The 13,047-nt window shown below is 40.4% G+C and overlaps 1 protein-coding gene across 2 annotated transcripts in view; it reads left to right on the plus strand.

Moving 5' to 3' along the window:
* Positions 1-13,047, plus strand: part of gfra1b (gdnf family receptor alpha 1b) — a 53,845-nt gene that overhangs the window by 17,019 nt on the left and 23,779 nt on the right. Inside the window, exons 4-7 of one of the 2 annotated variants that reach the window (XM_012881232.3) lie at positions 8,594-8,772; positions 9,026-9,198; positions 9,498-9,607; positions 11,617-11,751. The exons of the other annotated variant lie outside the window; for it this stretch is intronic. Coding sequence (XP_012736686.2) covers positions 8,594-8,772; positions 9,026-9,198; positions 9,498-9,607; positions 11,617-11,751 — 597 coding nt within the window. The remainder of the gene's footprint in view (positions 1-8,593; positions 8,773-9,025; positions 9,199-9,497; positions 9,608-11,616; positions 11,752-13,047) is intronic. 2 annotated transcript variants of the gene reach the window in all.

A 13,047-nucleotide genomic window follows, 5' to 3' on the forward strand; every position in this document is an offset into this window, starting at 1 on the left:
ACACAACATCATCATGATTAGTGAGTCAAACCTGAAGCAGAAGCTGTCATCCCACGACATCTGTGCCACCAAGGTAACAAAATAGCTGCTTGGCTTCAAAAGCAGATCATTTATCCTCCATAAGTTATGAAATGTTCTACAAAAGGCGAAGATTTGCGCAACTTTCTCAGGATTCCACTATTGCTGACAATATTGCTGTGTCTGTTGGGTGCTTCATCCTAGCAAGTCGTTGCTGCAAGAATACTCTATCATTTCAGAATAAATGACTGACATGAAGATTAAAGAGTAGCTGTTGAAGCAGGAGCTAAGAGGGATTTTACTAATTTCACGGGTCCATGTAATAAATGGCTGTTGAGTCTGATCATAAATATTAAGACTCTGGTGGGGATTTATACATGGTGGCTGGAAATCTGACTGAAAAGAGGGCACCATGAAGGATAGGCTCTGAACACTGTTTTCTTTTTTTCTTAAATGGGAAGAAACAAAAAAGGGTGCTTAATGGATGTAAAGGTTTAAGAAGATTAACTTCACCACTCATTCACAGGGTAACACATTGATTAATAATATGGCTTTTTGAGCTGGTGATTGAGAAAGGATACCCTATTATGAGTTAATAATTGACAATGCAAGAAAAATATATTGTAATATAAATAACAAACGGCAATCTGTCATCACATAATGATTATCAGCTACAATAAGTAACACTTAAAAAAAACTATCCCAATCCATGCTTAAAGGAGAATAACGTAAGGTCCAGGATTTTTGCTCTAGTGTGCCCCCCTCTGGCAACAAGTTGAAATGACACCAGTATTGTGCATGTGTATGGGAGAGGAGGAAAAACATTTGCTGCTACGACTGCACGGGTCTTTTGTTTAGAGACTTAATGTCTCCTGAGGCAAGAAAGTCATACGTATTGAAGTTAGCCCTTGTTCCCTCGCTAATGCATCGATTACGGCAAAGACTCAACAAAGTAGTCAGGTGGCCGAGGGCGTGCATATGTTAAAATATCGTAGAAAAAATGTGTTCTTATTAATAAAACATACAAAGTTGGCAGCACTGAATATGAGCTCAGTCCGATGGTGACCTGCCGACAGATAAAGGAAAAGAATAGGTCTACATTAAAGATGGAAGTTACTACTCTTGTCATCTGGCTCATCCCGCCATAAGGCGACAACATTTGGCTCCCAAAAAGCTCCTAATTGTGAAACCTTTACTTAAAGGTGCATAGTACAAGTTTTGAAGTTAAATATAATTTTTTTTTCGTATACACACCCTTACTATTGCCCAACATGTAAAATTAGTTATCCTCTATTTACCACAGTTGCCTCTATTGGCTGGATTAGTCAGTTTATTAGGGAGTGATTCAGGCTGAATCTTCTGGGTGTGCGTGTGACACGCAATGTACTCTTTTTCACCTGGCTACTTTGTTGAGTCTCCCCTGTTATCGATGAATTAGTGAGAGAACACAGGCTAACTTCAATATGTGTAACTTTCTTACCTCAGAAGACATTATCCCTCTAAAAAAAAAAAAGACCTGTGCAGTCGCAGAGGCACTTTTCCCCTTCTCCCATAAATTTGTACAATACTGGTGTAATTTCAACTATTCGCCAGAGGGGGCAGACATCTGCAGAAATCCTGGAATTTACGTTATGCGCCTTAAGTAAGCCAAGCATTACATTAGCATTGGTGCATGCACACAAATGTAGAATAGCAACACCGTGTAAGTTTTGGTGTGACTCACAAACGTTGTTTGCGCTGAAAAAAAAAAGCACAGATTGTTGACAAATTAGTGGAAACTCTGGTCACAGTTAAAAGGAAGCACACCAAAGCAAGCGAGTACTTATTTAGTGGAATAACATTTGTTCCTTTGTTGACAAGCACAGCACAAAATGTTTCTTGTGAACAAGTTTATACTCATCTCAGAAGGCGTTTCCTCTTTACAGAAACTCTTTAAATCCTTCTTAATGTTGCGTTTAAACTTGGCAACCCAAAGCTTTAGTTCATCTGACTGACGTCTGAGGGATTGAGGTCTGAAAACGTGATAAGACACTCAAAGACCTTAATTTGCTCTTTCTTTAGCAACTACTCTCCATCCATGGCACGTCATTTGTTTTCTAGCAAAGGGAAGAAAGTTATGGTCTTTATAAGTGAAGAAACACAGCTCTAAAGTGCAATGATTCATCCTCTTTGCTTGATTGTAGAGACAGTGAGCTTTTGGGTCATACTTATAATTTCTCATCCTCTAAACATGGCATACTGACTTGATTCCAAAGTTCAAGAATGGTAAGAAACAGGAAAAGGAACAGAAGTAGATGGACACTTAGCTTTTGAAAGCTGATGTTTTAAATAAAAAATGTCTATCTTCTTAAATAGAGAATGTTAAGCACTAAATTAAACATTATTTTATTACGTGTTTTGTTTTTATATTTCATGTTAATATCATAGTAGGCAGGGCTGCAAATATCCAGCCACTGTTTACTCTATTTACTTAGGCATGACAATTCTTTTAATTTGCTAAAATACAGCAATTTTTTGAAGAAAAGTAATTTTATTTATCATTGGGAACAAACTAAAAACATTTCCTGGACCAATAAAATGAAAAAATTCTACCCAAAACGTTAGGAAACTATTCACTATTCTCTAATTTAGGAAAACATCTGTGACCCTATGTTGAACCTACAGTAATTTGATCTTTTCTACCTTGTTATAATAAAATATTGCACATTTAGTTTATTAGCAGATAAAAAGAAAATAATTCACAGTAAAATAATTTTATCATGAAAAAAAGTTCTTTCAACTTGGCGAGTTTGGCCCGCGGTGCAAAAAGTTTGGACACCCGTGATCTAGAGCTTCACTGCCAAACTTCAGACGTAACCTGGACGTGTCTTCTATAGCAGAAGGGTGCAAAGTTTCAAGGCATTACAGCATAGTTCAACGTCAGGGGTTCTTGGTGAAAGAGGTCCCAGCTACCTCCAGAACATCGAGAAGCTCCTTGTATCTTTCTGTTAGCTGATGACTTAACTTTCTCATGATCGTCCTCACCCCATGAGCCAAGACCTGACATGGAGCTCCAGACACACTTAATATCTTTGTCTCCCAATAATCATGCTAATGTTGTTGTTTTTTTTTTCCTTCTCACTAAGCTGTTTCCTGATGGCCTTTGAGCCCATTCCAGGTTTAAGCAGATCTACTAATTGGTCTATTCTATGTCATCCTTTGAAAGCTCTCTGGTCTTGTTGTTGGACAGGCTGGATTAGAAGAAATTAATCCTGTGGACAGGTATACTCCGTAGAAATTCATGCATCGAGCTCAGGATTCTCTGTAAAATGATTGACTCACTCATCTGAAAATGAATTTAAACTTTTATGTAATGTTCTTTTTTTCTGTGATATTCCGTCTCCACATGAAAATAACGCTGCCATAAAATTAGAGACTGGTTCATTTCTCTATAAATACTCAGCAGGGGGATGAAATAATTATGTCCCCCGCTGTAAAAGACAAATGCCAGCTCTAACGCGTCACTTAGCGAGAAAGCTCTTTAAAAAATGCCATTTTGGAAAACTTTTATTTCACATATTGCTCTCAGTCTATTACTGAATTTAATTCCCCCTCCGGGACACCGTAATTAACCCCATTATGGCGTCATATTCAACCCTGCCTGACTGACTTCACTTGAAAGATCTCTTGTATCAGCCTATTGAGAGTTAGCTATAGGGTCAGATTCCTGTTTTGTCTGCTGTGGTGGCCTTGCTCAAGGGCAGCAACCTAAGAAGGGTGGCTAAGGCTTGTTTTTCATTAACATCTTTTTTTTTTTTTTGCATTTGCATTTGCCATCACAGCATATTACAGTGGTACCCACATTCAGCTCCTCAGCTGTTGTGTGTGATTGAAATTCGGCAGTGCATTTTTCATGGAGCCACAGAGCCAGAACTACTGTTGGAGGATTACAAAAAAAAAACAAGCAGATGTTCTCTGATAAAAAAAAAACATTTTTGTGCACAATGATCCATGCAAGACACAACAGTCTTAAAAACAGACTTTTTTTTTTTTTTTACTAAAGTTCAAGCAATATAAATTCACCTAATGGAAATGCAAAGTCATCAGAAAGTGAGCAAGTACAGAACCCGACAGATGTATTCATACCCCTTGAATTTCTTTTCCGATTTTGTGACATGACAAGCAAACATATGAGATTTACTTATCAACTCAAAGTAGAACACAGTTATGAAGCAGAAGGAAATGCTTTGCAGTTTGAACCTAAAAAAAATGTGGTTTGCGTTTGTTTTCAGCGCTCTTTACTCTCATACCTCTAAAGTGAATCTAGTGTAACCCACTTGCCCTCAGAAGTGAACCAACTAAAGGCTCAATTATGTCGGTACAGATGAGAATCAAGATAGAACGTTTTGCCTTTGTGCAAAACTGTGTAGTGGAAATCTAACACTGCCCACTGTAAGGCAAGACAAGGCAAGGTTATTTATAAAACTATACAAAAGTGTGTACATGATGAAACATAAGAAAAGAAAACTTGTAAAAAGGGCATTTGAGTGGCATAATAAGGGGAAATAAAGAAAAGTTGACCTGCAGACGGAAATAAATTCGGTCTCAGCCGAATTACCTAGTTTAGGTACAACAGCTACTCTAAATAAATTGGGTTTTAGGTTTGACTTACAGAAACTCTGCTGTTTTCAGGAAGTTTGTACCAGATTAGATGAGAATAAAAACTGAATGCTGCTTCTTCATGTTTGGTCCTGGTGATGCAGAATATACTTGACCCAGAAGACCTGAGTGGTCTGGAAGTTTGATGCAACACATTTTTTATGTATTTTGGGGCTCAACCACACAGAGATTTCTAAACAGGCAGAAGTATTTTAAAGTCTATTCTCTGAGAAACAGGGAGTTCAGAACGTGCTCTACTTTCTTAGTCTTAGTGAGCAGCGTTCTGGATCAGCTGCAGCTGTCTGGTCGACTTTTAGTCAAACCGGTAAATACGCCGTTGCAGTTATCAATTCAACTAAAGATAAAGGCATGGATGAGTTTTTCAGGATGCTGATGAGACATTAGTCCTTTAATCCTGGAAATGTTCTTCAGGAGATAGAAGCCCGACTTTGTAATTATCTTTAAGTGCATCTGAAGGCTCAGGTCTGGGTCCATCACTACACTGAGATTTCGGGCCTGATCCGTTGTTTCTAGCCATGATGACTGAAGCTGTGTGCTGACTCTAGATCGCTCCTGTTTTGGGTCCAAGAATGACTTGAATTTTGCTTTTATCTAACTGAAAAAAAAAACGTTGGCACATTCAAACACGGATTTGTTTTTTGCATCTACTCAACGCTTGGATGGGTTCATAGTCATCTGATAACATTGTAACAGAGAGCTGTGTGTCATCTGCGTAGTATGGTAACTTACCGTGTTGTTTGCTTATAATCTGAGCTAGGAGGTGCCCACGTTTGGAACCTGGCATGTTATTTTTGTCAACGCTGATGTCAAGTTACCTATTTAGACAATCTTTCTCGAAAGATTCAAACCGGTCAAGAGCTGTACCAGAAAGACTGACCCAGCTCTCCAGTCGCTCCAGTAATACCCCATGGTCAACAGTGTCCAATACTGCAGAAGACTTTACCCTGAGGCTGGAGGTTCACCTTCCAGGAGGACAGCAGCCCTGAACATACGGCCATACAGCTACGACAAAATTTAGCAAATCTGAGGGAGTGAATAAAAATGCACGTTGCACTTTTTAGGTTATTTTTGTCAAAATATTTTAGAAAACATCAGTCCACTCCACATTTATGCACTACTTTATGCTTTCTCTCCTTGCCCGACCGTGACCGTGACCTGATCCCAGATACGCGGAAGGCCATGCATGGATGGCAAATGCAAAAAAAAGTTCTATTCATTCTAGCGCAAGGCACTTGACATTATAATGAACTTTTTAAATGCAAATATGTCCCAGATAAAATGTTTCCTTCGCCTGCTCTGGCGCATTCCTTCCAAACAAGCTCACATTGTGGCCTACAGCCTTTGACTTCACCCTCTCCTCTCCCAACCTTTATGTTGTGTATACATGTACAGACAAATGTCTTCATAATACCTTTAGAAAAAAAGTTTCTTTAATTCAACAGCAGCGTGCATTTTGCCCCAGGGTCACCTTAATGATAGTAAAGCTGTCACACCTATGCCCCCCGAAGAGATGCAAACAAAAACAAGGATCGCAGCCCAGATTTCTGAGAACTTGTCATATATAAGTAATGGGTTCTGTAATATATGATTAACCCAAGGTTCAGGACTGTATTCAGATGTAATCATAGCTCGTTCTGTGGTGCACTGAAGAGTTCAGTGCGCTTCAATTCCACCTCAAAAAGCTAAATTACAGAGCCCATTCTTCCATGTCAAGGCCGAGGATAGAGTTTGTTCTACTGTGCAGTAGTCAGTGGAGCAGAAAGGGTTTTAACCACAACAAATGAGAAATAATAGGAAGTGAGAGGCATTATGTGTACCACATAGTTCTTCTCATTAGGCGAAAGGAAAGGCATACCCAAAAGGAAGCAACTTCATTTTCATTCATCATACCAGTTTGTAATATTTAAATAAATAACAAATGCTAAATGAGATGGCACACAAAAATGTTAGATATTAGGCTTTTAGAGTGATGAGAGGTCATTTTGAAGTTAGAGTTGGTGGTCTCGCTGGTCAAACCTCAGAAAGTGCTGATTCAGCTTATTCATCCATGTCAAGTCAGCAACAGCCTGGGCATTCTGCTTGTGACCTGAAATGCTTTTTTAGACTTTTTTTCTGCACGTCTCTCAGTTCTTCTTCATTTCCTGACCTGAACGCCCTCTTCCTCTCCTTCAGCAGGGATATTTTTCTCAGGGTTTATCCAGGGCTTGCTGTTGGAGAAGCACCCAACCATCATAAGGAACACAGTAGAGCCCACACAGAAGTTGTTGTAGTCTGTGATGCATTCGGTTATTCCACTGATGTTCTCCCCACGAGGATCGCCCAGCTCATCCCCCCACAGTGGCGCTGGAGCAGTCTCTCAGGGCTTACTGATGTGGGCTTCCTTCTTCTTTATTCCACCCGCCTTGTGAATCTCAGCCCCCCCAATATGATCCTGCCACCACCTTGCTTTCAATTGGTTCCGTTTTACTGTTCTTGAACGTCATGACCATTTTTCTTTCATCTGAGCCTCCAAACCCCATGACGTTCACGCTATTGTAATCTGTGGACTAGATTTAACATTGTAATGCGAGCAAGTAAAAAAAATCTCCAGCCAGACGCTCATCGACGGCTACAACAAGTGTTTGGAGTTAGTGCAGCCCTCTGAGGGACGGTTCACCACATGATCTGGTACATTAACCCTGTAGTTAAGCCTGTAGTTAAAACGTTGACCATAAGTGGATGAGAGAAAATACACAAGCAATTCAAATGTGTGGAACCAGTTTGATTTTGAAACCTCTTTAAGGTTGTTTTGTTGTAATTTTAACCTGAAAGGTAGCATTAAAGCCTCAAAATGTTTATTGAATGCAGCCAATCTCCACCAGTCACTGGGTAAAAGCCTCGTTATATTCTAATAAGTCCATCACAGGGCAACAGAGATGCACACAAGTGCCATGCATGCATGCATTTGCTCTCTCCATAATGACAACTAAGAGAGACAAATTCTCCAAACCTGCGTATGTATTGGCTGTGGAAGTTGAAGTATCCAGAGAGAACCCCAAATATGGAGGAGAAGAACTTGAAAACTTCATGCAAAAAGGCCCCAGGCCCCCAGGATACAAACCCAGCTGCTCCAAGGGAATAGTGCTACCAACCAGGGCTGGACTATAATTTAATAACAATATATGTTGATCGATAGATGTATATTGATGATAGAAATAAAATCGTAAATAAAAAGTTCAATAGAATAACAGTTTTCCTTCCTTTTGTATTCTAGTTATGTAGATCAATATAACAGTCACTACATCCTCCCAACCAATCACAGACGCAGACCCAAGCTCCGCCCCCTTCAAAGAGTTCAGAGAGCTCCCCTGCTTTTTTCTTTTCTTTTTTTTTTAAACTTGCAGTGTTGGTACAAAGTTGGTTGAATAAAGTGCAGAGTTTGAATTCAGTGTTTTTGTGTTCTGTATCTAAAAATAAGTTGCTAAGCAACAGCATAAAATGGTCAGGGTTGCACTTAAGATATATATCGTTTGAATTTGTTGATAATTATCGATATCAATCAATATGATTTCTATTTTGTCAATATGTCTCATCCAGCCCTACTACTAACGGTGCCATCGTGTAGTCCATCGCATTCTTTCCACTTTAAAATTATGCACTGCTCTGTTGTTGGTCTATTTCATGCAATTCCAATGTAACACACAGTATTTTGCAGTTGGGATGTGAAAAACTTTAAAAGGTTCTGATGATTTTCTAACGACACTGAAGTAAAAAAAATAATAAGAAAGATGGGACGACTTTAAATGACGAACAAAAGCTGCTGATAATGCTGGTTCCGCTCTTTTGCTTTTGACGTAAGCGACCCGGCATGTTACCAGAAAGCCTAAAATCTTCAGCTCCAAAACATTTTTACATTTTTTTTCCTTCTCTGTCGCAGCCGAGCCTGCATCCACGAAGGAGAACAACTGTCTGAGTGCTGCTAAGGCCTGTAACCTGAACGACACGTGTAAGAAATATCGCTCGGCTTACATCAACCCCTGCACTAGCAGGGTGTCTGCTTCTGAGGTCTGCAACAAGCGCAAGTGCCACAAGGCTCTACGACAGTTCTTTGACAAGGTAATTAAACCCGCCGTGTTTAAGAGCTTTTATAGTCTTGCACTTTGATGTTTGATGATCACAGCCTAATATTTCTGCTAATTATTTTAAAAAAAAACATGCTTTTGTCATTATTTTAAATCGAGTTCACTATTGTCTTTGTAAATGTCTGAGCTGAGGAGACGGCGCAGCTGTGCGTGCCCGTAATACATCACTGAAAGCTACCAAGTCATGCTGAGGCTTTCATCTTTTCTGTGTTTGTTCTAAAATCGAGGTTCCAGCTAAATACAGCTACGGGATGCTGTTTTGCTCCTGTCCAGCGGGAGATCAGACGGCCTGTGCGGAGCGCAGAAGGCAAACCATCGTACCGATCTGCTCCTATGAGGATAAAGACAAGCCCAACTGCCTTTCTCTGCAGAACACCTGCAAGACCAACTACATCTGCAGGTAAAACGGAGATCGTTGGCAGTTTTAAATTTGAACTGAATCCTCTTTCACACTGGCCCTCCACATTATTAAGTACGTACACCCTGCTAGTTTCGGGTTGGATTCCCTGTTGCTCTGAAAAACGCCTTAATTCTCAGTGGCATGGATTTAACAATTTGTCGGCAAAAAAGTCTTGCAGATTTTGAGCCGTATGAACGGTGATTTCAGAACTGGGACACACAAGTACTGCTTTGCGCGCATTTAGGCGCCCGCAAGTAGCTGTCAATGAAACATATGTCATGCATCTCCACTGCTGACAGATCGAGGCTGGCGGACTTTCTCAGCAACTGTCAGCCTGAAGTTCGCTCCATCTCCGGCTGTCTTCGGGAGAACTACGCCGACTGCCTGCTCTCTTATTCAGGCCTTATTGGTAAGTTGTTTGTGGCCCATAGATGCACCGAACATGTCATTTTTCATCAGAGACCTGTGTTGTTGCTAGCAGCCTAAATGTTGGAACCGTTCGGCCAGAAAAGGATCCAGTGCAATTATTTGACACACTTGGTAAAAAACAAAATTTAACTTTGTTCGCCTATGTTATCCGGGCCACTGCAACATCAAACAGGCTTTTATCTTCACTGAGTAAAGTCCGGTTGCCTCTGATTTAGGTCTGTTTGCTCTTGTATTTTTTATTTTATTTATTTATTGCAGTAGCATAATCTGAAAATAATAGAAACATCAGATCCATAATTTTTTCCCAAGAAATTCTGTATACCGCCCTTATTAGGCCTGATGTTGATAATACTTTCAACAGCCCTGTTGACCCTATAACTTTTGACAATATTGAAAACACGCCGAAACATTTCCCAGAGTCTATGGACTGTAGTTTGAGGACTGAAATGGTCTTCAAAGAAGGAGTTTGTGTCTGATTGACCATTTCACAGTTAATTTAGCCGTACGCCACGGCTCGCAGCTCATTTTACAGCTGAAAACCCAACAAGGGCTTTTCTTAAAAAATCTTCAAGTATTTGAAAAAAAGAAAATCCAGTTGTGCCCTTTCAGACAGTTCCCAGACTCTCCCTTATATTTTAAAAATGGGCACAATGGGGTTTTCCCAACATATCCTTTGCTTCTCGTCTAACCACCTGTAGTTTAGTCTCACCTGACTAGAACACATCATTTTCAGTTAAAGTGCTGGGAGAGTCAGTGAGGGAGACTTGGTGGTCCCCAGCATGCCATACATTGCTGTATTGTTTCCAATATATGGTTCTACCTCCTTTATTCTTCTCCCCCTTCATCCAGCCTTGTTTGTTACAGTTTCAGGCGTTTTAAACTTATTTCTCTAACAGTAGATACGGGCACATTTAGTTGAGCAGCTTTTTGTGCATTTATGTTTCTTACCCATTTTCTGACCTGCGAAAATCAAGACGCATGTCTTCCTTTAACGGCATGTTCTCTGGTCTTGCTTGTTTTGAGGAGTGGCTTGGAGAAATAGGCTTCTTCTTTACAAATTTAGTAGGGGTGGCAAAGTTATTAATTTATGCTTATTGTTATGTAGATGTTCACAAGTTACCTTTAAAGTGAGAAAAGTAAAGGTCGGGACTTTCCTTAGCGGCAGTGTAATGATGCAGACTGAGCATTCCTTATGTTAGACGTTTGTTGTGCTTCTAAACGACTTCTTCACACAGGTCATGCATTGTTGCTCCAACACGTATGAAGATTACATATGTGTAGCAGATCATTTACAGTTGTTCCCTGGAAAGCCAAGCAATTTAGCCCCTGCGCGTTCTGCAGAGCAAAAGGCTAAACTGGCCGATCAGGTGGGAGGGCAAACATCTTATATCACAGCAGAGCGACGTGGTGAACGTTTTCACTGCAGCTCATTGTGCAGTTACAGATCTTGTTCCAGTCTTCCTTTCATCAGGGGGTTTCATTATGCTGAAAGGAAAATGACGTCCCACCGAGTTTTTGAAATGAGATTTGAACACAGTGCAACGGAGGCCAATTGCAGTCTCAACAGGCAGAAATTTCAATCTACTCCACAGATATCATGCTTCACACAGCTTATTCCCTCTAATGCGCCCACCTCGCAACTTCCCGACGCCACACTACAGAATCTGCTTGTAGCTGCAGAAATCGAACCTACTCAACCTCAAACTTCCTCCAAAACGGCAGACGATTAGTCTTTGCTTTATAATACAGCTTACTTAGGAATTATGTAATTTTATTACTTACTGCAATTTCCCAGGAAGCTGTAAAAGGAGTGAAAGCTCCTTATAACACAGAGTAAGCCTACTCTCACTGGCTGACCTGAAACATTTTAATTTTAGCATGGAAGGCCAAAAAAAAATAAACTCCCTGCTAAACCACAAGTGCCCTATTAAAGGGTTTTAACCAGAGGAGCAATGACTAACAGGGGTCCCATTTTCTTTTATGTTGCAGGTACGGTGATGACTCCCAATTACGTGCGGTCTTCTGGCATCAGCCTGTCGCCGTGGTGTGACTGCAGCAGCAGCGGGAACAGCAAGTCAGACTGTGACAAATTTGCCGAGTTTTTCACCAACAATCGATGTCTCCGTGAGTTCCCGTATTCTGGTTTCCTAAACAAGCACAATGCCTCGGAAAACTACTCATACCCTCTAAACCTTAACAGGTTGAGTCAAGTTGGAACAACTTTTTTTCTGTATATTTTGGGGGATAGTATGTGATAGACCAACACAAAGTAGTACAAATTTGTGTAGAGACAACAGAGGATCACATATGGTTTTGTTTTATACGCAAATAAAATCATAATAAAAGTGCGGCATTCTTTTTTCTTTTTTTTCGTGTGTCCTGTCTGGCAGTGTAGCATTAAGAATTGCAGTCTTAATTGTTATCAGTGTATCAACCCTCCAGACCACATAGGTCTTCTGGCTCCAGCCTGCTCTGCAGAACCAGAACCAGACATGGAGAAGCAGCATTTAGTTCCTATGCTCCCCTTATCTGAAACAAACTTCCTGAAACCTGTAACATGCTGAAAGCCTCAGTTCCTTTAAATCAAGATTAAAAACACATTTGTTTAGGATTAGGATTCACCATAGTGCTCCGCTTGATTTTAATGTGCAGAAGAAAGCTTAATAGATTTATTCTGGGACTATTACATGTTCAATGGACACAAAAAGGGGAAGTTACAAGAAAAAAAAGGAAGAGAAAAAGATGAGATGAAATGTAAAAGGTGAGAAAAAGTGAAAAAAATAGAGAGAAAAGAGGGGAGAGCAAGATAGCATCTCGGAGTCTGCTTCTACACCTGCAAAGGATGGTATAAAAAAGAACAGCAAAAGAAGAAACCGATAAATATTACAGGTACAAACAACACCTGATACCATCACTGAAAAATCACAGTGTCTATTTAATATAGATGTATAAAGTGGACAGCTAAAGATAATACTATGGGTTTTTCTGTATAGAAGTGAGTCTCTAGTACCTGAATCCAAGCACCTGTAGGTGTTTGTGAGAGTGTGCTTGTTTATGTAAGGTTAATCACATACGAAAAATGCTCAATATGGTTGTGAGGAGCCATAGATCCAACCCCCAGGGCACAGAGGCAGACACGGGGGAAACCAGAACCCCAAGCACCCGAAAGCACCCCAGAGCAAAGGTGACTGAGAGGGACCAACACAGGGAGAGCTTCTCCCCCATCCCAGGGAAGAGGAGAGAGGAGCCCCAGGAAAAGCCCAACAGCACAGAGCCAAAGCCCCCGTTCATTTGTTTTCAGTTTTCACCGTCCAGCAGGACAACCTAGAATAGCATGTGTTAGAATGGCCTAGTCAAAGTTTGGACCAAAGTCCAACCAGTCCGTGAAAAGCCTTGAAAATTAACAATTTAAGATAGGAC

This window comes from Fundulus heteroclitus, chromosome 10, assembly GCF_011125445.2.
Source record: "Fundulus heteroclitus isolate FHET01 chromosome 10, MU-UCD_Fhet_4.1, whole genome shotgun sequence".
Lineage (NCBI taxonomy): Eukaryota > Metazoa > Chordata > Actinopteri > Cyprinodontiformes > Fundulidae > Fundulus > Fundulus heteroclitus.